Here is a 22403-nt window from a genome sequence, read left to right on the forward strand (position 1 = left end):
TAAAGTTGAGATATCAAGTCTGCTTTTACCCAGCCATTCCACTAGTAAAACTAATGTCCTGGTAAAAAGTTGCTGTTGGTGGGACCTAAAACAATTTTGACTACTATTATTTTCTGCTGCTCTGTATTGTCCCTACTCCTCTTCACCTACCAAATGAACAGGTCTGCCTTCATCACTTGTCATCAATGTGGCTATCTCGGTTACATGACAATAAAATCTTTGCAACACTTGCACCCTCATGGTGTATATACACTTACGGTTTTATTGAAGTTTCTCTCATTTATACAGTAGTTGGCTTTATTCGTGGTTTCCTTCTTCCCCCAAGGAAGTCTCTCACTTTCTAAATGGTATCAAACTTCATTTATATCACTTAGTTCCATAAAGATTAAGTCCATTAGTGTATCATACTCCTGTTCGTGAATGCTCTGAAATGAAAGCAGTAGAGAATGCTTCAGAATTCATGACCTTTTCTCTACAAAATAAAATTTTGTTTTGTCTTTCTTCCTGGGCATCAAAAGAACTACATAATTTAGGCCAGTTTGATAATGCTATCAAAGCCCTCTTCCTCCTTTAAAATAAATCTGGAATGTGAGTGGTATCCTTCCTCCAGCTGGGATTTTGCCAACTGGTGACTGATTTATATTCTGTTTGCTTGCTATATATTCATGAAGGCGTGTGCGTCTTGCCTGCCTTGCCACCTGCAACATTTGAAAGAAAGTCAGACAAATCTTTACTTAAAATAGCAGAAACCCACAAATATATATTGCTTGCAGTTTGGATCCCACTAGATATCCTTTTTTCTTCATTAACCCTTCAACTTGTGTAGTTTAGAGCTGTTTTGTTAGTCTTTTTTTCCTTTGTGCTGTTGGGGCATGTTTGCAGATAAAGTGAGCCTCTGGGTCCACAGTTCCTGAGTCAGTTCTGGAATTTCAGATGTTTCTTTAGGGTTATTAGTCTTTAAATAATTTAAATAATGGAATTGTGATCAGCTTTCCCATGCAGTTAATTGTATTTTTTTCCTTTGTACAAAGTTCTGCTTTCATCCATATTGATGTCTTGGTTCTTGTGCTGGCTCACCTTTTCAGTAGGAAATTTCACTCTTCCTCATGGAGGAAATGGAGCAATGTAGCAGTCAACATAAAACTTTCCCAACCTACTTGTTTCCCTGTACTGTATATAGAGCAGAATTGGCAAGAAACCCAATATAGGCTTCCCTATGTGCGTTGGTTCTGTTTTGTTTAGGTACTGATTGGTCCTGGCGTGGGATGCACAAAATGGACTAGTTTTTTTTTCCATCTCTCAAGTGCTGGCTGCAGCAATGCCACTGTGAGCCTTACTGGGCAACACAAATTGTTTTGAAAGAGGATGCAATTCATGCTGCCTGTTCTCTTTAGAAAGTCTTGTTTGTACCAAGGTGGCCAGTGGGTATAACATATTCTGGGGGAAATTGAGCAACTCTTTTTTTCTGGCTGTTGTGTCACAGTTGTTTTCATCACTTAATTTCCAGTTTGTTTCAATTTGTAAATATGAGGCTGAGTTGCCATACTGCTCCTGGAACTTTTGTAACAACACTGAAGGCCTCACTTGCAGAATTCCCAAGGGGCTTAGTAGGTTTATTATGCCAGCTAGTGTGCCTGAATACTTTGGCCATTCAGACAAAATGATATGGGCTCAGCAGGCACATTTCAATTCTTAATGTAGCTTGGAAGCCTGATGCATTTCCCATGTAGCAGGTTTGATGTGGGTTTGTGGTGAGGAACCATAGACTCTGCTTGAAGAGCAAGCTAGCAAAAAGTCATCACATTCATTTTTCTGGTGGAAATCTGTTTGAGAGTATCTTGGTGTTTTTTACAGCCCCAACTGTCCTTTATGTTTAGGCATGATGGATATCGTTTTTGTGAGACATTTGTACTTTTGTGGGATTATTAGCCATAGCAGATGGCCTCCGATTACTCAAAGGCATAAGTATCTGATGACTGCACCCCCTTGAAAGTGATCTTATTACAAAAAAAACCACTCTGAGAGGAGGAAGAGGGGGAAAGGAAGATAATAGCTTTTAGGATAATTGTGAAATTGGTGACATTGTGCAGGGTGATGCCGGTATTTCTGCAGCAGTTCCAGCAACACGTTGATGCTAATGAATGGAATTCCAGGTAATGCACATTTCCCCTCCATGCTATTGGCCTCAATTCACGACTGCCATGCCTGTAGTCAAAGGAAGAACTAAAAAAATTTTACTGACGAGTGATGCTAGACTTTTTTTTTCTTCCTTTCCACTATATCCACTTCCTTCATGTAGGGAAAGAGAGACTGGGATCTATAATTGAATCTGAGCACTTCCATCCGGCGACGGGGGCAACTCAGTTTTTAACATGGTTTTGCTGTTGGTCATAAAGACGTGAGGGGTGTTAGACTTTCCGTCATGTTTACTGTTGTTGCATATTTGATTTTTAAAATAGCTTTAAAAGGGAATCTAAATGTGCTTATTTCAGACTGCTTCCGCTCACAAGTTACTCATTTGTGTGGATTCTGGAAGCTTCCATGCATATGCACAATTTATTCGAGTTATGGGGCATATTACACCTCTGACAAAAACAAAATAAAAAACAGCCTTGCACAGAAGCCAAATGGATGTAGTTGCACGGAAATGAAGTTGGTACAGGAAGAGGAAGGTGTTGCCTGGGACAACTTCAGAATAGTTTGAAAATCCTTAGAAGGGTTTGTAGGATAAAATCAGACTGGTAACAGCCAGAACATAAACATGGAAACACATGGCTCTTCATGGAATGAAGTTGGGTCAAATATAACTCACAGGCTGTAGACTGAATGCCCTCATCTTACTTCTTGGCCTAGAGATTGTATGGACCTTTCCAAATATTTTGCAAGTGTTGTATGTGAACTGGGGATGTGAAGAGGGAGGAGGTAATCACTCATAATTCATAGCACCAGCATAGTTTTGAGAATCAAATCTTTAAATAGACCTTGGCAGGTGATTTCAGAAAGTGTCAGTGTGCTTTACTTACCAGAAAGGAAAGGAAACCATTCAGCCTGGTGTTGTGACACTTGACTTTTCCTGAGACAAGTGTCTGGTTATTTACTTTGGTGAAGAAAAAAAATTACAAGGCAAAAAATGTGGAAGTATGTTGCTGTAACCAGATGATAATCTTGCGTAACTATTTAAAACAACAGTATTGCCTTTTCTGGAAGTGCTGTACCAGTGTTTTGTGTCAGAAGATGGTGGTGGTGTTAGTGTTGTATGTATATAATGAATATATTACTTATTTATATGCTAGATTTGAGCATCAGCCCTGGCTGTGAATCACTGGAAGTGGGTTTTCTGGGTAATGTCTCTCTGGCATCTCCTGTTACCTATCAACACACCAGGTAAAAGGCAAGAATGTCTCCTGTGTGCTCTCTCTGCTACATTTAAAAGCTAGTTTCTCTTTGAAACTGTATAAAGTGAACGCTGGTGTTCTTTTTTTTTTTTTTTTTTTTTTTTAAACATAAAAAAAACCTGTCATTTATAGGAATTAACATTCAAAAACTACCTGCCTTTCTGTCTTGATTGATAAATTTTGACAGCTACTTTTTACAATTATTGGCTGGGAGAAAATGTTCTTCCTTCCTCAGTTCCTGTTCAAAACTACATTCTTGTTCTTTATGCACCAGTACTTAAATGTATGTTTAAAAAAAAAAAAAAAAGAGAGAGAGAGAGAAAGCAAGCAAGAAGAGAAAGGAAGGATTGAATATCATTTTACAAGGAGACAAAGGATCTTTAAAAAATACTTATCCTACACTTGGCAACCTTTTGCTGTCCCGTGTTCAGGTGGCATGATGCCAGCCTTGGCAGAGGCTAGTGGCTGCATTTGCCAAGCAGTCTTCCTCCACTTGCTGCGTTTTCACTCCCTGTTACTGTTTGTTCACCCGATTGCTCTATTTCAGCAGTGCTGAAGTCATGGCGTCTTGGAAATGATAAGAACACTTAGTCTGTTCAAACTGTAAAACAGCCATGATGTCAGAACTCTCAGAAAAGTGATCTCTGAGCGCTTTACCTTAGTGTACACTTCAAAAAGCATGAGATATTGATGTCAGAGAACTTACTGTTAATTTTAAAAAGCTTAAACAATCCAAAAAGGAGCTGCCTGAAAGATTTTTTTTTTTTTTTTTGGAAGAGTAAGTAGTGTGCTAAGCTGTGTCCTGAGGTTTTCCACCCTTGTATCCATCTTGTTTTTTCATTTTTTTTGGGTGGGTTTCTTAATTGGCAGTGATGAAGCCTCAAATAAGAATGTTTTATTACTTTTCTGACTTAAAAGAACCCTTCACCAGGTATAAATAGAAGTGTACATTGAGTGGTATCACTTGCATGTTGTATGCACAGTAATCAGAATATTTAGACAGTATTTTAAAAAGCGTCATGTGTTTTGTTAACCAGGAAATGCCTTTTTTCTCTGATTTCTTTGGGTGAAAGGAAAAGGCTACAAGAAGCAAACATTTACTGTGATTCTTTCCATTTCAACCTGTACCGAAGTTTTGTACTCGGTGGCTTTTTTGGGCGAAGATTGGTGCACTCTCTCAAAGCTTTCCAACTTTGAGAAGTGTGCTGGGTGCTTAGCAGTTGACATAGGACAGAGTTCCCCAATCTGTGGGGCGTGCACCCTAGAGGGCCACGGAAGAATGATCAGGGAGTATGGTAGGGCCCGGGCCAGCCCCCTCGGGGTGTGGGGAGGGAGCACCACCCAGCCCCACTCTGCCCTGAGCTCTGCTCTAGCCTTACCCTCCTAGCTGCGGCACCCAGCCTTCCGGGGCCCCTGGCCATGGCCCTGTTCCTAGCTTTGGACCCTGGCCCCGACCTCAGCCCCCTGACCATGGGCCCGTTCCCAGCCGCAACCCCCAAACCCATCCATTGCCCTGCTCCAAGCCCCAGCTGAGAGTGTATGGGAGGGGTGCAGATGGGGTGCAGGGAAGCACGGGGTAAAAAGCTTGGGGACCACTGACATAGCCAGTATATTGATTGCTGAATTCTTTTTGGAGTCGGGGAGGACCAGGGCTGCTGGCTGTTAATGGGTGTCAAAAACCTATTACAAGAGGATGGACACTATGCACCTCAATTAAGTAGCTGACAGTAAATTAATGCAACACTTAAGTACTTCAGAGGCCGGAAGGGACCATTAGAACATCTAATCTGACCTCCTGGTATATCACAGACCATTAAATTTCACCCAGTTATCTCTGTATTGAGCTTATTAACTTATGTTTGGCTACAGTATGTCTTCCAGAAAGGCATCCGGTTTTGATCTGAAGACATCAAGAGATGGAGAATCCACCACTTCCCTTGGTAGTTGGTTCCAGTGACTAGTCACTGTTCAAAATTAGTGCCTTATTTCTAATTTGAATTTCCCCCGCTAAGCTTGCACCCAGTGGTTCGTGTTATGCCTTTCTCTGCTAGATTAAAGAACTGTTTAGTGCCCAGTATTTTCCTCCCTGCGAAGGTAGTTATACACTGTAATCAAAAGATCTCTCAATCTTCTTTTTGATAAACTAAGCGATTGAGTTCTTTGTTGGTCATTGAGACATTTTCTCCAGACCGCAGATAATTTTTTAGACTCTTTTCTGTGCCCTCTTGAATTTTTCCACATCCCTTTTAATATATGGGGACCAGAACTGTAAACAGTATTCCAGTATTAGTCTCTCCAATGCCATATGCAGGGGTGAAATCACCTCCTTATTCTACTCACTATTCTTGTTTCTACATTCAAGGATTGCATTAGCTTGTTTTGCCATAGCACCACACTTGGACCTCATGTTCATTTGTTCGTCTACTTGTGACAGCTAAATTTTTCTGAATATATTACATATAAACAATTACTTTCTTCAACCAAACTTGTAGTCTCATCAAAGAGTGAAATCAGGTTTGATTTTTGGCAAGGCCTGTTTTCCATAAAATCGTGTTAACTGATATTATACTTGTATTCTTTATTCTTTATTAATTCAGTCCTGTATCTGGTTTTTCATTATTTTGCCCATCGTTGATTTCAGGCTATATATTTCAACCAGCCTGCAGTTACTTGGGTCATCCTGTTGGCCTTTTTAAATATCGGCACAAGATTAGCCCTCTCTTTCCATTGTCTTTAATTTCCCTGGTATCCCAATATTTATTATAAATTAACATCAGATGTCCAGAATTGTCCTTAGCCAAGTCTTTTAATAATCTTGTGTGCAAGTATTCGGGACTGCTGATTTAACAGTGTTTATCTTTAGCAGATGTTGTTTAACATCCCCCTTAGTTACTGATGGAGTGGAAAGTACTTCATCCTCATGTGAGACAAGTATTTCCTCCTCTTTCTTTCCACTTATAGAACATTTCCACCTTTTTATGTATCATTAACAAATTTGCCACATCCATCTAGTACTGGGCCTATACCACTGCTACAATTTTTGTTCCTAATATACTTAAAAAGCCTCTTTTCTTATTGTCCTTCATCCTGCCAGTCATGCATTTTTGTCCCTGATGTCTTTAGAGTCTTTCAGCAATTAATATTGAATGCTCTCTCTTTCCTTCTTTTCTCCATATGTTGTATTTTTTTATTTCTAATTGCTTGCCTTCTCTTGACCACTGAATTAGAAGGGGCTTTTCGCCAAAGTTGTCCCCTTGGTTATGAAATAGTGGCTTTCTGGCCATCTGACAAATTCTTCTTAAAGAACTCCCAGTTGTAATTAACATTTTTCTGTCTGTTTTTCTTCCCAGTCAGGTTAAGTTTGAAAAACTGGTTGCTTTTTAAAAATCAACAAAAACTGTCAAAAAATAATACGGATTTATTTACCTGTTTATGTCTTTGTTGTGTAAATTTGTGAGATTTTTTCCATGCTTCGGCTATCTTCTTCATAGGTATGGGAGGGAGGATCAAGTTATGAGATGTGGGGGAATTCTGTTCATATAATTGCTTATCCACGAATGGCAGAAGCATTGAGGAAATGAAAAAGGTCTTTCCCTTGGAGTGAAATAATTAATCACTTTGTATTATATTTATCTGTCCAGTTTATGCAACAGCCTTTGTTTTTTGTAAATGTCTGTCCAATTAAAAACAAGAATCATGTGACACTGCTTTCATAAATCTAGTGATGAACTTTATTCATGGAGGTGTTTTTTCTTAGCGGGATTGTGAACTGGAAATCCAGTTTACATTTTTGGCACCCATGTGGGAACAGCAGTCCCATCCACTGGTGAAACACACTGCCTGGGGATTTTCCAGAAATCACTCCAGAGTCCTGAACATTCCTAATATTTACATACATTAGAATGAGGTGCAGTTTGCAGGCATGTAAACAAGGCAGGCACCCAGGTGCCCCAATGCTGTTGCATTTACACCACTCCAGAAACTGCAGTCTTTTGTCCTTGTTCAAGTCATATCATTTGTCTGTAATCAGGTGCATAAGTAATAATTTTTTTCATTTGTTGATTGTTACCTTTAGTACGAGGTAATTATTTAATCTATCTTTCCAGCAGAAGATACATATTTTGGTGTATTAAAAGGTTTTGCATCATTTATCAATAATCATCTCTCCATCGGTGTCCTCCTTTCTTTTAAGAGGAATCTACTGTGGGATATATTTTGGTCTGGAGTCAGAAATATTACATGTATGGAATCATAGTTCTTTCACAGTGTAATGTAGGCAGAATTGAAACACCATCTTAAGGAGTACCTTCAATTGAGACATACATAGACAGCTTTCTTATGCTAATTATAGTGGTGTCCACAAGCTCTGATACTTTTGAGGGCCCATCAGCAATTTTATTATAAATATCATTTTGTCATGAAGTACATATTGAAGTCTTTTTTTACTTTTGAAAAGTGACTGTGTAAAAATGGCATCTGTTTGCTTAAGGCATCTTCTCTCTCTCTCTCTCTCTCTCTCTCTCTCTCTCTCTCTCTCTCTCACTCTCTCTCTCTCTCTCTCTCTCTCTCTCTCTCTCTCTCTCTCTCTCTCTCTCTCTCTCTATATATATATATATATATATATATATATATATAGTCCTACCTGACTATATAGTGAGTAAAATACATTCTTACTATGTTTTATTCCTGTTAATGCTGCAGAGTCATTGTGCAAGAGAGAGCTCTGTCTGATGCTGAGCATCAGCAGCAGGATTGTTTGCTAAATTCACGTTAGTTTCTCCTTTGGAAACCCATTGAAAACGGTGGGTATCACGGAGGACATAACTTGAAGACTGAAGTTGCATTGGTGATAAGTGAGGATAGGATTTCTCCTGAAGAATCATTAGAACTGCTGACAATTCATGAAATAGAAAGAACTCCGCTTGGCCCTCAGATCCCGGGCTAAATTTTTAGGTCTGGCAATTAGGGGGGGCGGAGAAGTTCCTGTAAACTTGAGCATACTTAATGCAGAGACCATTGTGAGAAGAAACATGGGATCCCACAATGCCAGTATTATTGATAGGTTTTTCGGAATAGAACCGTACATTAAAGCTGACAGTACATATTACATATCACAACCAAGGCTTTGTAGACAATGTCTAAATCCTGAAGAAGTGTGTGAGGGGCTGTAAAACAAATTTTTACTTTGTATTGTTGTTAGTTGATATTTGTCTTGCGGTCATGCCCAGGGGCTCCTCTTGTGATTGGGGCTCAGTTGTAGTTCTGTACAAACACGCTGGAAACTCTTCTCCCAAAGTACATGGAATCGAAGAATGAGATCACCTCTTGGGTTCAGATGTTTTTCAGTATAGTAAAACAACTTCATTTTAAAACTGAAAATTTGCGGATAGTTTCGCAGACCATGTTGTGTGCAAAGCTCTAGAAAAAAATACAGTTCTGAACTATCTTGCACTGGTTGAGTGTAGTTTTCTGTTTCTAAATAAACTAGTTTAGTTTATAGTCTGGCAGAATGTGCAGTAGACTTGAGAGAAGAAGAGAAATGTACAGAATGAAAAAGAATCTGCTGTATCATCTTGGGAATTTCTCCGTATCTATTGTTGGGTGGATGCTGCATCCTTATCTGTATTTCTGGTTGTACGCTTTCTAGGCATGTAGCTTGGTTAAAGTTTCTTGTATGGATATGCTTGGGATCTGTTGTAGTCCTATTACTGAAACTTTTGTTTTATGCCTTTGTTGTTGATACTATTTTCTAGCTAAGTTAGAAAGTGGAAAACAGTTACTTAATGAAAACCAGATTTCCTATCTGTGTTTATTTACAGAGCCTTTGGCATATAGCTAGCATGGCTAAAAGGCCATAAAACATTGTAATCAAAATGTTGTTGTTACATAAATATAAATGTTGCTGCTTCTTTTGATGTAACAATAGTAAGACTGTTTTTTGAAGATGCTGCTTTTTGCTCATTTTTTCCAAACCCAGTGCCCACACCTACAGAGTAATGAGTTTTTAAGTAAATACGCTTTTTACAAATTATGTCCTAGTAGTCCAATATTTGAGGCTTGGGTGGAAATATACTACTCTCTTCAGGGGGGAAATAGTAAGTCTATGATTCTGTTGTGTTTGATGTATAGCATCTATACTTTATTAAATCCAATTTTGCATACATAAGCAACATGGGGATGTTACAATAGGGTCAACCTAGCCATGTGTGCTGCAGTATAGCTATACATTACTGTATGAATGTAATTAAGTTGTTTAAAAGGAGCTTCTTTTGTTGCCAGTAAAAGACTAATTTAAAATACATATTGGAAAGACAAACTATCAAAGACAATAAGTCAGCACTCAAAAATGTAACCAGGGCTATCAAATGGGTTCCAGTCCTCAGTCATTCCTGTTACCCTTACATTGACCTTGCTTTCCATAGTTTTTCTCATTACTTCACTGGCTTGTATTTTAATTTAAGTCTGGGAGAAGGAACTCTCCAGGCAACTTGAAAACTCTGAGAAAATGCAATTTAGTTTGCCAGCCTCCCAGGTGTCAAAAGTTTTCGAGGGTTAGTTTAGACCCAAGAGAATATGAGCTCAGAGAATGTTTGCATTGCTGCTTTTAATCTTTGTATTTTTAAAAGGCCCGCTGTTCACTCTTCCCTTGCTCTATCTTTGCAGTGTGCCCCAGTGCTTGTGGCAAACGGGCTTGCACAGACCAAAACGAATGTTGCCATCCCGAATGCTTGGGGAGCTGCACTGCACCTGACAACAACACTGCTTGTGTGGCCTGCCGCAATTACTACTACGAAGGGATCTGTATGCCCACCTGCCCACCCAACACCTACAAGTTTGAGGGCTGGCGCTGCGTTACTAGAGACTTCTGTTCCAAAGTCGCTGCTACGGAGATAAGTGACTACGAGAGGTTTGTCATCCACAATGATGAGTGCATGGCAGAGTGCCCTTCTGGATTCATACGCAACGGGAGCCAAAGGTAATCCAGCCCTGGAAGTCCAGCACGTTTCTGGTGTCTTCTCTTTTCTATTTCGTGGCAAACGCCTGTGATGCAGATTGTGTTGTTGAATATTGAGGACCTAGATTTGGGAAATACAGAAGCTCACATTATTATTCATATAGATCCCTGCATGATTTTTAAAAAGATAATCCCCCAGTTCCATGGAACTAACCATCTAAGGGGCTGATCTCATGTGGTGGTGAGCATCTTCATCTCCCGCTGACATCAGTGGAGATAGAGTATGGTCAACACTGTGAGGATGGGGCCTTTAAACTAGACAACAGCACAGTGAAAATGACAATGGAGTAAAGGTGGAGATGAAGGAGAGGGGTCAGTAAATAATGCGAAGGAGATTCTGCTCTTGCAGAGCATTGCCACACACGGAGCAGATTGTAAAAGTAGTTTTGTTCCTCATGTTAATTGGTTGCTTGCTTACACGCATTGGCATTCCGATTCTTCAGTGCGCGGGTCTCTGATGCACACTCGCATTCATTGCAGCCTTTGGGATTGTGCATTTTCTGGTTCATCATGTTTTTCCTGGAAAATGCAAACACTACTTTAGTACAGTGCAATAATGCCAGTAGCCTCCATGCAATTTTATGACTAACTGTTGTAGGGAACAGTTTTTACAGGAATATTACTGAGATTTTTGTCAGTCATATTTCTAGAATTTACAGTACTTGGAGTGACAGATGTGTAGTTGGGTCGCTCATTTTGCCAGAGGCCAAGGGAACAACCTTTGTTGCCCACCCATTAACCCAATGGCACTAACTGTTATTTCCTACCAATTGCTACTATAGAGGAATTCTCAGTACTGTAGGACTGCACTGAAAAAAATTCTCCTTGCGAATGATCTGTATTATAGTTTCACCTTTATTTGTGCTGGTTAGTTGTGTTCACAGTGTGGAAATCTCCATCCTTTACATTATAAAGCTAGAAAGAACAAGAGAATATCATCCGAACAAACATCTTCCTAGGAAAATTTCCAGTTTACATTTAGAGGCAAACAGTGTTGTTTTGTGCTAGTTTGAAGCCAGATGTTTACCTGAGAAACTGTTTCCCTGCTGTCTGGCCTGAGCTGCTAGTATTGGCTGTTTAAAAACACTCTCATAAAACAGTATAGGCACAGCTTACCTTATCACTGTTTTGTGTTCAGTGGCAAAGGCGGAAAGGCGTTGTAACTCAAGGTCAGTGCATGTTTTCCCAGAGATGCTGTTAATCAGCAGTTACAAATGAGTTTCTAGCATTCTTTGTACACTTAGTTGAATGCCTCTTGCATGTCTTCAGCTGTTAGGGTTTGTGGGGCATGATGCTGTAGCATTTGAAATAGGAGCTCATGACTAAGAAATGGACGCTCTTTTCTTCTATTGTATCAGTGTACATACTGCTCCTAGTTGTAGAAGAAAGTGGGTTCAGTTACTCTTTAGGTAACAAATAGTAAGTCCATGTTTACCAGTGTGCTATCAGTGGCCTCCCTTTTTTTCTTTCCTTTTGCTTCCCTTCCTCCTCCTCCCCCCCCCCCCCCCCCCCCAAAAATATATATATATATATATAATGTGAATATAAGTAAAAGTAATACTGGTCATAGTGAAAGATGGAAAAGTGGTGAGATTAAAGCAAGGAATGATAGGATTACATTGTACCTGCAAGGAAGACCAATCCCATATTGTCACAGTGGTGGTGGCCTGTTTGTTAGGTGTACAAATTAAGTATATGGGCAGTGCTAAGCGCTAGAATGCTTCTTAGTTTGGTTCATATTTGCTAGACCTGAACTTAAAACTTGGATGAGAAGGGGTGGGGGAGAATTCCTGTCAGTGTTCACATTCTGGCTCCTCACCCTGGTTTTAGTATTGGATTGTTTCAGCAGGTCTGGGCTGGATTCGAAGGTTACTGTGGAATTCTGTTGCTCTCCCTCTAGCTCTTACATATGCACACTAAGGCTGGGGTTTTCCAAAGGTGCTGAAGGAAGTGAGGTACTGAAGGCTTACCTTCTTAAGCTCCTTTGAAAACTCCAGCCCAATTTTGGTAGCAGAGATGTTCACTAGAGCACTTCCTAGAGGGCCACCTATGTCAGAGAGGGCAATAGCTTTTTCTATACCAGTGGTGACCAAACTTACTCACCCTTTGAGCCGCATACAACAATTTTCAGAAGTTAGAGAGCTGGGGCGCACCTGCCGGGCCTCCAGGCTTAAGCCTTGTGTGGTGGTGATGGGGCTCGGGGCATGGCAGGCAGGCAGCCCCATGGGGCAGAAGCCCCAAGCTCCACCAACACCCTGCCACAGGACAAAAGCCCGGCAAGTGCCTCTCATGGGGCAGAAGCCTTTAGCCCCCTCACTCCACTATGGAGCTGAAGCCCTGAGGCCCGTCTTCTGTGCTGAGCAGAAACCTCTAGCCCCCACCACCGCACTGCATGGCAGAAGCCCTGAACTCCCCACTCCAATCTGTTAGGTGGAGAATGGTGGGGGAGGTGCATTGGGAGACCCTCGAGCCACACTTTAACTGTAAAAAAAGCCGAATGCGGCTCCCGAGCCACAGTTTGGCCACTCCTGTTCTGTTCTATATTCTTGATAATTTGTCATTCAATTATACTGCATTAAGTGTAGGAACCAGAGATGATTTCTCTAAAACTGTTTTCCCTAGGACACTTATTATGGGGGTCACTTCTCTTCTTAGAACCCGTGCAGTCCTGGGTGCATGAGATATTTGCTTTTCTGCTGGGCCTCTTCTGAAAAATGGTAATTTTCCTCCCAGTTTGAGGGATTTATATTTTTTAGGTTGCAGATAGAGAAGTTCTTGCTTTCCAAACAATGCAACAGCAGTCGTTGTGGATTGAAAGCCATATGTTTTTGTTTATTTCTGGTCTCCCTTCCTTCCCAATAGCATGTTCTGCAGCCCTTGCGAAGGGCCTTGCCCAAAAATCTGTGAGGAAGAGAAAACAAAGACCGTTGATTCTGTTACATCAGCACAAACGTTGCAGGGATGCACCGTCCTCAAGGGAAATCTGCTTATTAACATCCGCCGTGGGAGTAAGTAACATTCCTCCTAAATGGAGCCTTTGATGAGGGTCCTTTAACTTTCTATTTTCTCTGTGTGTCAATACAAATAAAAAAAAACCCCAAAACCCCAAACCTAAGCAGGATCCTCCAGAGGATCGTTTGTTTTTTAATGGCGCTCCAGCTGCGTTAAGGATTTCTTCCAGAACCTCGACATGACGCCGTTCTCTGGCACGTCTATAGACCAGGTATTTAGCCAGTGGCAAAGCTTTCCTCTCTGTACATGAGGTAATGCAAACCCCGGTTTAAATTCTAACGCTGCTCTGCCCGACACTCCTCATTACTGTGTTGGTCATATCGGGTATGTGTCCTAACATAAATGAACTCTAGGTACGATTTGTCAGAGAAGTGATTCATCCGCTGGGAAAATTCCAATGGGCGCTGAGCTTTAAAAACCATTGCAAACTTTGTTTGAAATGTACCTCCCTGTGCATTCAAAGGAGTGTGTGGGGTGGAGTGCTTTGAATTTTTGTGCCTGTGCTAGATGGATTGAGTTGCCTGTGGAACACCAAGTTTTCTCCTAATAACCAAGGGGGTTGGAAACAGCTGCATGTGGATTGTTTTAATTCTGTGTTTCACATTTTTAAGTAGACCTTTAACTTCTGCAGGGAGATGGTCTGAAGAACTTTTATTTAAGTTAACCCATTCAGCTCACTCACCCTTTGGAGTAATTGATTTTATTTCTGAGTACTGTACAGTAACATAAATTGTGTCCAGTGTAATGCTTAGATGTTATCTCAAGGAATTGAAGAGTATTCCTAATGTACTCCCTCCCTACTCCTTTCAGGTGATAACTGGCCACATGATATCCAGGCTATACACACCACTTCCAAGGTCCTTACCTATTTTGGTAGTGCCTCCTACACAGCTACAGTGTAACTAGTACACAAGCTGTAGAAAATCTAGACTGAGCCAGCTTAATGCCGTGAAGCTGTTACGACTTTACCTCCATTGTTTCAGCGTCCTAGGAGCAATGGCTGCTTAAATGATGTAGCTAGACCTACACTATTTTTTAAATGGCCAGGAGGAAGCCCTCTGCTTTGGAGACTAGTATCCGTTTTGTTTGCTGAGAATGATGGCATGACTCGGTGGGGTTTTTCTTAACCTCTAGTTTGATGTTGTGCTCTTCAATTGATCATTTCAGTTTGAGCTATTTAATGAGCTTTACCTCTGTCACGGAGAGTAACAGCAGTTGCAGATTTACAGATGCCTAAATCAACAACTACATGTGAATCTTTTCAGCCTTGCCAAAAGGTGGGCTGTTGAAAGCTCAGCATTTGGTACTGGCACTAGCATGGAATATTCATGCAAAGGAAAGCATATCAGTAAGAAAGTTATAAATAGAGTTCCGATAGTGCCTTGTTTTGTACTCCACCTATCTGCCTGCATAGGTAAATAATGATACTTGCTGGCTGGTCTGCAGCAAGATGAATCTGTATTTTTGTTTGTAAAAGCAGTGGATATATTTATTTTGATATGCTAGCCCTGTACTGAGCAAAATGCTGAGTTAAACTTGTATGAATTAGAATTTCTTTTCCTTTAATGTAGACAATATTGCTTCTGAGCTGGAGAATTTTATGGGTCTGATTGAAACAGTAACTGGGTATGTGAAGATCCGCCATTCCCATGCACTAGTCTCCCTGTCTTTCTTGAAGAATCTGCGATATATTTTGGGAGAGGAACAGTTGGACGGGTAAGTGTTGAAACACAATGAACTAATACTTGTAGAGGCAGCTTTGCTTTAACAGAAAGCTACGGAAAATAAGTCTTATAATGAATATTTTGTATCATTTATGTAGTCTTTATCTCCACTAATAAGCAGTATTTGTGTCCTACCAAACAACCATTGTACAATCATCATTCATTTGATCCTCTAGTATGCAAGTAGTTGGATGAAGATTTTAAAGATATATTTATGGCAATCCTGTTGCTGCTTTCTCTTATAGAGAGATTTTTTCTTAGGAAGTTGTACATTTGTTAAGCTTCATTTTCTGTTGTATTAGATATGTTCTGGTTTTGATGCTCTAGTGCATTCAGAAATGAACATCTTCAGAAGTGGTTGCTCTTTTGGATTGCAGTTTGTTAGTGTTGTATCCTTAACAGAGGTCTATGGAATGTCAATTGGAAGAAGATTACAGGTCACTAACTACAAGATTAGGGAGTGCAACTGAAACTAGCTTGTGTGGCAGGAAACAGCACTTAAACGAGCCAGCCTCAAAATACTAACGTGAAACTAATTCTCCTTATCTAGAGACAGAGAAGCAGGATATGAGCCTGTGAAGTAATCATGATCCACTGAAATGTTTGCTGAAAAACACTGTGGATTTTTCTTAATTCTATAATATTCTTTGTAATATGCTTTGAATATCCCGTCATGCTATTGCTATATAAAACACCACCTACCATCCTCACCCCTGAAGGTTGGTGGCTGAAAGAGCAAAGGTAGGTTTAGCTCCTGCAAAACTCAAGTTTGAGATGCATAGATAGGATGATGTTCCTTTGGGAAATTGCTGCACTCCCTTTCTCTCCTCAAATTAAATAACTTCCCAAGTTCAAAACAACACTCTGGAGGAGAAATGAGCCTTCCTCGCTAATGAGAGCCAGTAAAATAAGAATTTTGGGAAATCATTTAGGAAAAGGTGATGGGAAGGTCATGGGAAAGGTTGCATGTCTCTGATTTATCTGCCCTGACAGGATAAAGTTACAGCATAAGGGATTCTTCACAACCTCCCTCTTTTTCTCAGGCTACTCCTTGGTCAGTCTGAAATTCTTAAAATTCCACCATCTGACAGAGCAAGTTTAAGGGCAGCTCTTCATTCTCCACTAGAAAAGCACACTGTCTTTTTCAATAAGAACATGGGCTCTTTGGAAAAACATGTTTCTAATTGCAAATCCAAGAGGCTTGTCACTTTGCCTAGAACAAGGCTCTTTCAGCTACTTATGATGTGGCATACTCAAGCAGATACTCCAATTATAAATTTGTTTTTGCTTTTTTTTTTTTTTTTTGGTAAGTATGTTCAGTAGTAATTATGTTTATGGAATCTCGTATGTCAGCAAGCAAAACTGATAGGAAAGAAACAGTAGTGCTATGAATCAAGTTTTATTAATTCTGTCGGCCTGGTTTCACAGTGGAAAAACAAACAGTGGAACTTAGAAGAGAGGAAAATAGGGGTGCGTGAAGGAAGCAGAATTGATCCATGCTCAGGAATTATTGCGATTGCATGCTTCTTGGGTCAGGAACCGTCTTTTTGTGTGTTTAGAAATTACCTACACCGTTTTGGGCACTATCACAATCTAAAAAATAAATTTTCAGAAGTATTCAGCTTAGGGCAGAGTTCCTCTGGGCGGTGTCCACTGACTCGATAGATGCCTTTGAGGAGACTGGGCGCTGTTGGGGGTTCTCTGCTCAGAGTCCCCGTCTGGTCGCCTGATCTTCAACTTGAGACTTTCACACCCATCCCCGTTTGTTGTCCCCCACAATTATTTGTGGCCTGGGTTCACTGGCTCCCGGGTGGTTTTGTTGGGAGTCCAGCCTGGTAAACTACGTTGGGAGAAAGTAGATCTTTCTTCCATAGGGATGAAGGGGGAGAGCCGTGCAGTCTCCTTTTGTTGTTGACTCTGGCCTTTTTCCCCCTAAAACTGCTAGCAAGGGTGCCAGTTGTGATGACTTGTGTATTGTAGACTCCTGTCAGCCTAGGAATGGACACTGAGACCTTCCCAGTTCATTTTCCTTAGGCCACTGAACACCAGTTGAGTAACTTTCAATCAGTGCTGGGTTAGCTTTCATCTAGGGGTGAAAGTTGCATTTACCAATTAACATTATGTTAAACTTCAAAATGAAACCTCCTGGTCTTCGCATTGCAACAAAAATACCTTCATGCCCTGAAAGAAGTGGTATTCCTAGAATTCATTCCTATTTACAGGTCAGTGGTAAAGCCGTGACAGAAAAAAGTTACAGCTCCCGTTGGGGTTGTATCTCCTCTTTGTTTTTGTTTAAGGGGATGTTGTGAAGAAACTGATGCTTTCTCAGAGACTTCTACCAATAAGTGACCCTTCAAAAGGGAGGTAGAGAACTTGTGCAATGGGGCATGACAGGTTGAATTTACATACGAGTTCAAGTGCCCCACTGATTCCCCTGCTAGTTAGGGGAGAGCAAAAAACCCCAAAGACCAGCATTGGGTAAAGTGGTGTCATGGCACATTGCATCTAAACCCACACTTGAAATTAAACACAATAAAACAGTATCTCTAGTTTCTTCCCTTACGTATTTCCTAACAGAGGCTCAGTTGTTGGTCAAAGAACTGCTTCCAGCCCATCGACAGGATACAAATTTACAGCCATGCAGCATATTGAAGGGTCTGTTGGTGCTTTCACTATAAACCCCATTTTTCTGTTTCAAAGTCCCAACAGGCAGATGATATAGAAATAAAGGAGAATGTACCAGAATTGTTACAATCTTAGTTATTTGCCAATTTCAGAAGTTTTATTATGCTGTGGCTTGTTGGAGGAAATAGTCTAAAATAATGGGAGAGGGTGATTTAAGCTTGAATGGTCTCTAAACTAGTTTTTAAAATGTCTGTCTGCTGACGGTGCCTTTTTTACGCTATTCCACAATTTTTTGTTGTTCTACAATATTTGTATTGCAGTGGTGCCTAAATCCCCTTATCAGGGATTGGGCCCCAATGTGGCAGGCACTGTATGGACACACACACACTGAGTCCTCTTGTCACATTAAAATACATTCCTCTCCTCAAAATGCTGTAGTCTTTTTTTTAAAAAGCAAAACAAAAACATTCTAAGGATTTTTCGTTTCTCTTGCTAATGTTTATAAGCAACTTTTTCCCACAAGGGATAAAGTGATTGGTGCACTCTACAGGGGGCAGCTGTGACACGGATGAGATATGGAGTGAAGCTCCTCCCACCCTTTGTTTCCTTTTCTCCCTCATTGGCTGATAGATGGGCTTGATTAGCAGGCTAAAGAGCTTTCTCCCCAGCCTAGTAGTTGCAGTATTTTCTCTCTGACTTCCCAGGAGGCTTCTCTTCTGGTCTCATTTTTCGGTGGCTGCCTGTCAGCCTCTTTTCTGGGCTTTCCTCTGCAGTCAACTGCCAGACTGCTGGCTCGAGCCTGCTGCTCACAGTCACTGTACTGGCCCTTTTCTGCCAGTCCCTGTTCCTAATTCCATGGAGGTCACTTCCCTTTCCTGGACATTCTGGATTGCACATTGCCCTCTCCTAGCAATAGACTGATCTGGGTCCTTGCCTGTCCCAGAATGAACTGTGGCTCTATCCTTTCCTTCCAGGTTACCCTAAAAAAGAAGGTGGGGGCTGCCCAATGATGATGAGAAGATTAACCGCAGTATTTTTGTTATCTGAATTATTATACATTTCAGAGTGCATATATGTAGCTCTATGAAAGTCCCATTATGGCTGCAGGAGCTACATGAAAATGTAAAATGTGTGGTGCATTTCAAAATCTCCGCCAGTAGTGCCCAGTTATCAGTGTGTCCTGTGATTTAAGGTTGTACATCAGCTGTGTGATGACACTACCATGTGGGTGCTTCAGAGGATGTGAACATCTGTTCAAGTTCTTTTAGTCCTGCTGCAAAAACTGGGCCTTGATTGTCCACAGACTCCTGTTCATAGGTTTAAACTGCCCTCCTTCAGGCTCCAACATCCTCTGTCAGTTCGTTTCTGCCTTAATAGCTGATTGGCAGACTATTCTTTTATTCTTTCCTTGCTATCTTCCTTGACATCCTAACTCACCCCCCCCCCCCCCTCAGCTGTAAAGGCCAAAGTCTGATACAATCATTGCTTGTACCTCCAGAACCCTGAGCATGCTTTTTGTCTTCTGCAGCACCTTTTCAGTTTCTGCCTTGGTTTACCTATCGTATGATTGGAATTGTATACAATATTCCTGCAGTGGTTTCATTGATTCCTCGACTGGTGCCAGAGTAGCTTCCACTAATTTATACTTGCAGGGTATATATACGCCTGTAGAACTTGTTTGCCTTAAACTGCTACTCAGACTTGTGCATATGGTTTTAACCTACTATCCACAGTTACTCCCAACTCTTTCTTGACCTGTTCGCTGTAGTCCAGAGTACCAACAAGGATGCTTGACTTACTCCAGTCACTTGATTGTCTTGAAAACTTAGTCATGTCTCTTTTAAATAAGACGTACCACATTTAGCTCTAGTATCTCAAACGCAAAATTACATTGTTGTGCGTAGGAGACCGGATAGAAGGCGTTAAATTAAACCAGGTGTAATAACCCTAGAGGTGCTTTTTTTGTACTAATTGCATCTAATTTTGAGTCCTGCTTTGTCTTCCTTAAAAAAAAAAACAAAAAAAAAAAAACCTCATCTGCCATCATTTGTTCACATGATTATTGATAATGCACGTTTCATCTCATTAAAGATGTTCAGGAAGTTGCACGCTTAGTTTTTGCTCATCGACTGCAAAGAAATAATAGAATCTGACATCCACAGTCTTTCAGTACACATGGTGAAGTCAGACTGCAGTTTTGCGTAATGCTTGTTTTAAAAGATGTTCTCTTAGTGAAATATATTTAGTATTACTGTAACCTACACGTATGCTTGGTCTTCAGTTGTATTAGTCAACAAAAAGCAGTTGTATTCACTTTGCTCAATCCTGAACCTCAGTCAGGTGTATTTGTTTTGTTAGAAATAAAGTTCCAGGTACTTGGGGACGCTTGGAAGTAGGAGGAGCAGGCGGTTGCTGTTTTTATATAGCTGTTTAAGTGCACTCAGCACTTTGCCCTAAGCAGGACACGCACAAGAGAGAACGGCAACTCCGTCCCAAAGACCTTGCAGCCCAAATAAACAAACGATTCCATTCTGTTGGCTGACTGGTTGGGTATTGAGGTGTCATAGTTGTGTAATGTGGGAGGAAACAATACTGAAGGAAAGCTATAAATTGTGTTGATTTGCTATCAACCCTGGTCAGTCTGTTGTTACTGTCCTGCAGAAATCCTTGTTGGTGTTACATAGTATATTGAGAAACAAGAAATTTACACCAATGTGACTGCATTGATAGGGACACACCAGTGCAAAGCAGAGCTTGCACAAATCACAAGGTGCAGTGCATTTATATTTGGGGTTTTCACCAGTGTAGTTAACATGGGTGCAGATTTCCCTAATATTACAACAATTATTTAAACATGCCCTTAATTCCCTCTCCAATTCCTTCCTTTCCCAACCTCAAAATGAAAATGCTTCTGCAGGCTCTTTTCTGCCATGGACACTTGAAGATGCTCTGGTCTGCACCCATCTTGCCATTTCAGCCCCGTGTGGAATTGCAGCTTGCATTGGTATTCATTGAAGTTAAGGTGTGCATGTAACTCCGCTTGTACAGTGAGAGAACAGATCCCATCGTGTGTTAGAAAGTGGCTGCAGCAGGTGATTGGACATGATGGTTCAGAGCTTTAAAGCAGTGAAGGTTTGTGCAGTGCACGGCAAGAGTCACTTTAGTGTGGCTATTTATTACCAGGCACTAGTGTACGAGAGGCACAGTACTTGGTAGAACATATGATACTTTTTATTGGACCAACACACTGTCTTTCGGGAGAAGAAAATGCCTCATTCAACTCATGTAACACAATTTAGCAACACAAGAAAGGGTGCGGCATTTTCTACCTTTCCATTGTATCTTGATGACCTAAAGTACTCTCACGTTTTCTACTGTGCAGTATGCAAGGCTGTCAAATCTTATTAGCTGTTAACATGGAAAATACATTGTAGAGATCTTTTTGAAGGGACATGTATTGAATGTTGTATGTCAAGTAGTGGGACAGAAATAAAATACAGTACAACTGTATTTTGTATAGCATCTTCCATACAAACTTCATTGTCAAACGCATGCTGGAGTAAGGGAAGCCTACGACCAATGAATGGCAATCTGGAAGTCCCACGTTGCAACCATTTCCCTTGTACCTGTTGAAAAATTCCAGGGAAGCTCTTTTCCTAGAGGGAAGAATCATTTGCTTTTCTTGTAGGAGACAGAGAGACTGGGCAGTTGTGATTGGTTCATGTCAGCAGGATGATGTTTCATTTAAAAAAGGAATTACCCTTGTGTTCAGGTAGTTTGGACAGGAATTACCCATGAGCTGATGGTAAAACTAACTTTGTCTTTTAAAATCTCTTTGTAGGAATTATTCTTTCTATGTGCTTGACAACCAGAATCTGCAACAGCTGTGGGACTGGAACCACCACAACCTGACGATCAAAGAGGGGAAAATGTACTTTGCATTTAATCCCAAACTGTGTGTGTCTGAGATTTACCGCATGGAGGATGTGTCAGGAACCAAGGGACGGCAGAGCAAAGGAGATATAAATCCAAGAAACAATGGGGAGAGAGCCTCTTGTAAGTCAAAGATCAGAAGGCGAATTAACTAGGAGTGAGGCCTTGTACAAGCTTTAAAAATAAAAACAACTCCACTGAAGAAAACAGAATGTAGAAGTTAGCGATTAAAAAAAGACAGTGTCCGTTTTAGTTCAGCGGTTCCCAGACTGTGGTCCCATGATCTGCAGAGCTGGCTGGTCACATATAGATGACTGTTTTGAGGTGCTAAATTAAATTAATGAAGAAAATGCATTGCTTTCCTAATACCAATTTTGACCGTGATTGCTGTAGCTATGGGAACACAATTTAAAAAAATCCATATTACAAAAGGGTTCGAGAGCGCCCAATTCTATCGCTTTACCACACCACAGTCGTTCACAAAGTAATCTTTTCCCCCTTTATTTGTGGTATAATCTAGTTTTAAATGTCTTCAATGATGGAGCTTCCACCACTTTTTTTACAAGACAGATCCACGACATCATAAATATTAGTGGGAGAGGGGAAATATCTATTTAGTTTCCTGATGTTGAGGAAACTGCAGAATTTTGTTGGTGCCTATTTATTTTAATGCAAAATAGGTTGCTCTATTTTCATACT

General features: G+C 40.7%; 1 protein-coding gene across 1 annotated transcript in view; it reads left to right on the forward strand.

Annotated features, from left to right (window-relative positions):
* Positions 1 to 22403, forward strand: part of IGF1R (insulin like growth factor 1 receptor) — a 239732-nt gene that overhangs the window by 166323 nt on the left and 51006 nt on the right. Inside the window, exons 3-6 of the mRNA XM_067555614.1 lie at positions 10059 to 10371; positions 13273 to 13418; positions 14994 to 15138; positions 21613 to 21827. Of these exons, the coding sequence (XP_067411715.1) occupies positions 10059 to 10371; positions 13273 to 13418; positions 14994 to 15138; positions 21613 to 21827 (819 nt within the window). The remainder of the gene's footprint in view (positions 1 to 10058; positions 10372 to 13272; positions 13419 to 14993; positions 15139 to 21612; positions 21828 to 22403) is intronic.

The sequence above is a fragment of the Emydura macquarii genome, unplaced genomic scaffold, assembly GCF_026122565.2.
Source record: "Emydura macquarii macquarii isolate MOO-44397 ecotype Brisbane River unplaced genomic scaffold, CSIRO-AGI_Emac_v2 contig_1644, whole genome shotgun sequence".
Lineage (NCBI taxonomy): Eukaryota > Metazoa > Chordata > Testudines > Chelidae > Emydura > Emydura macquarii.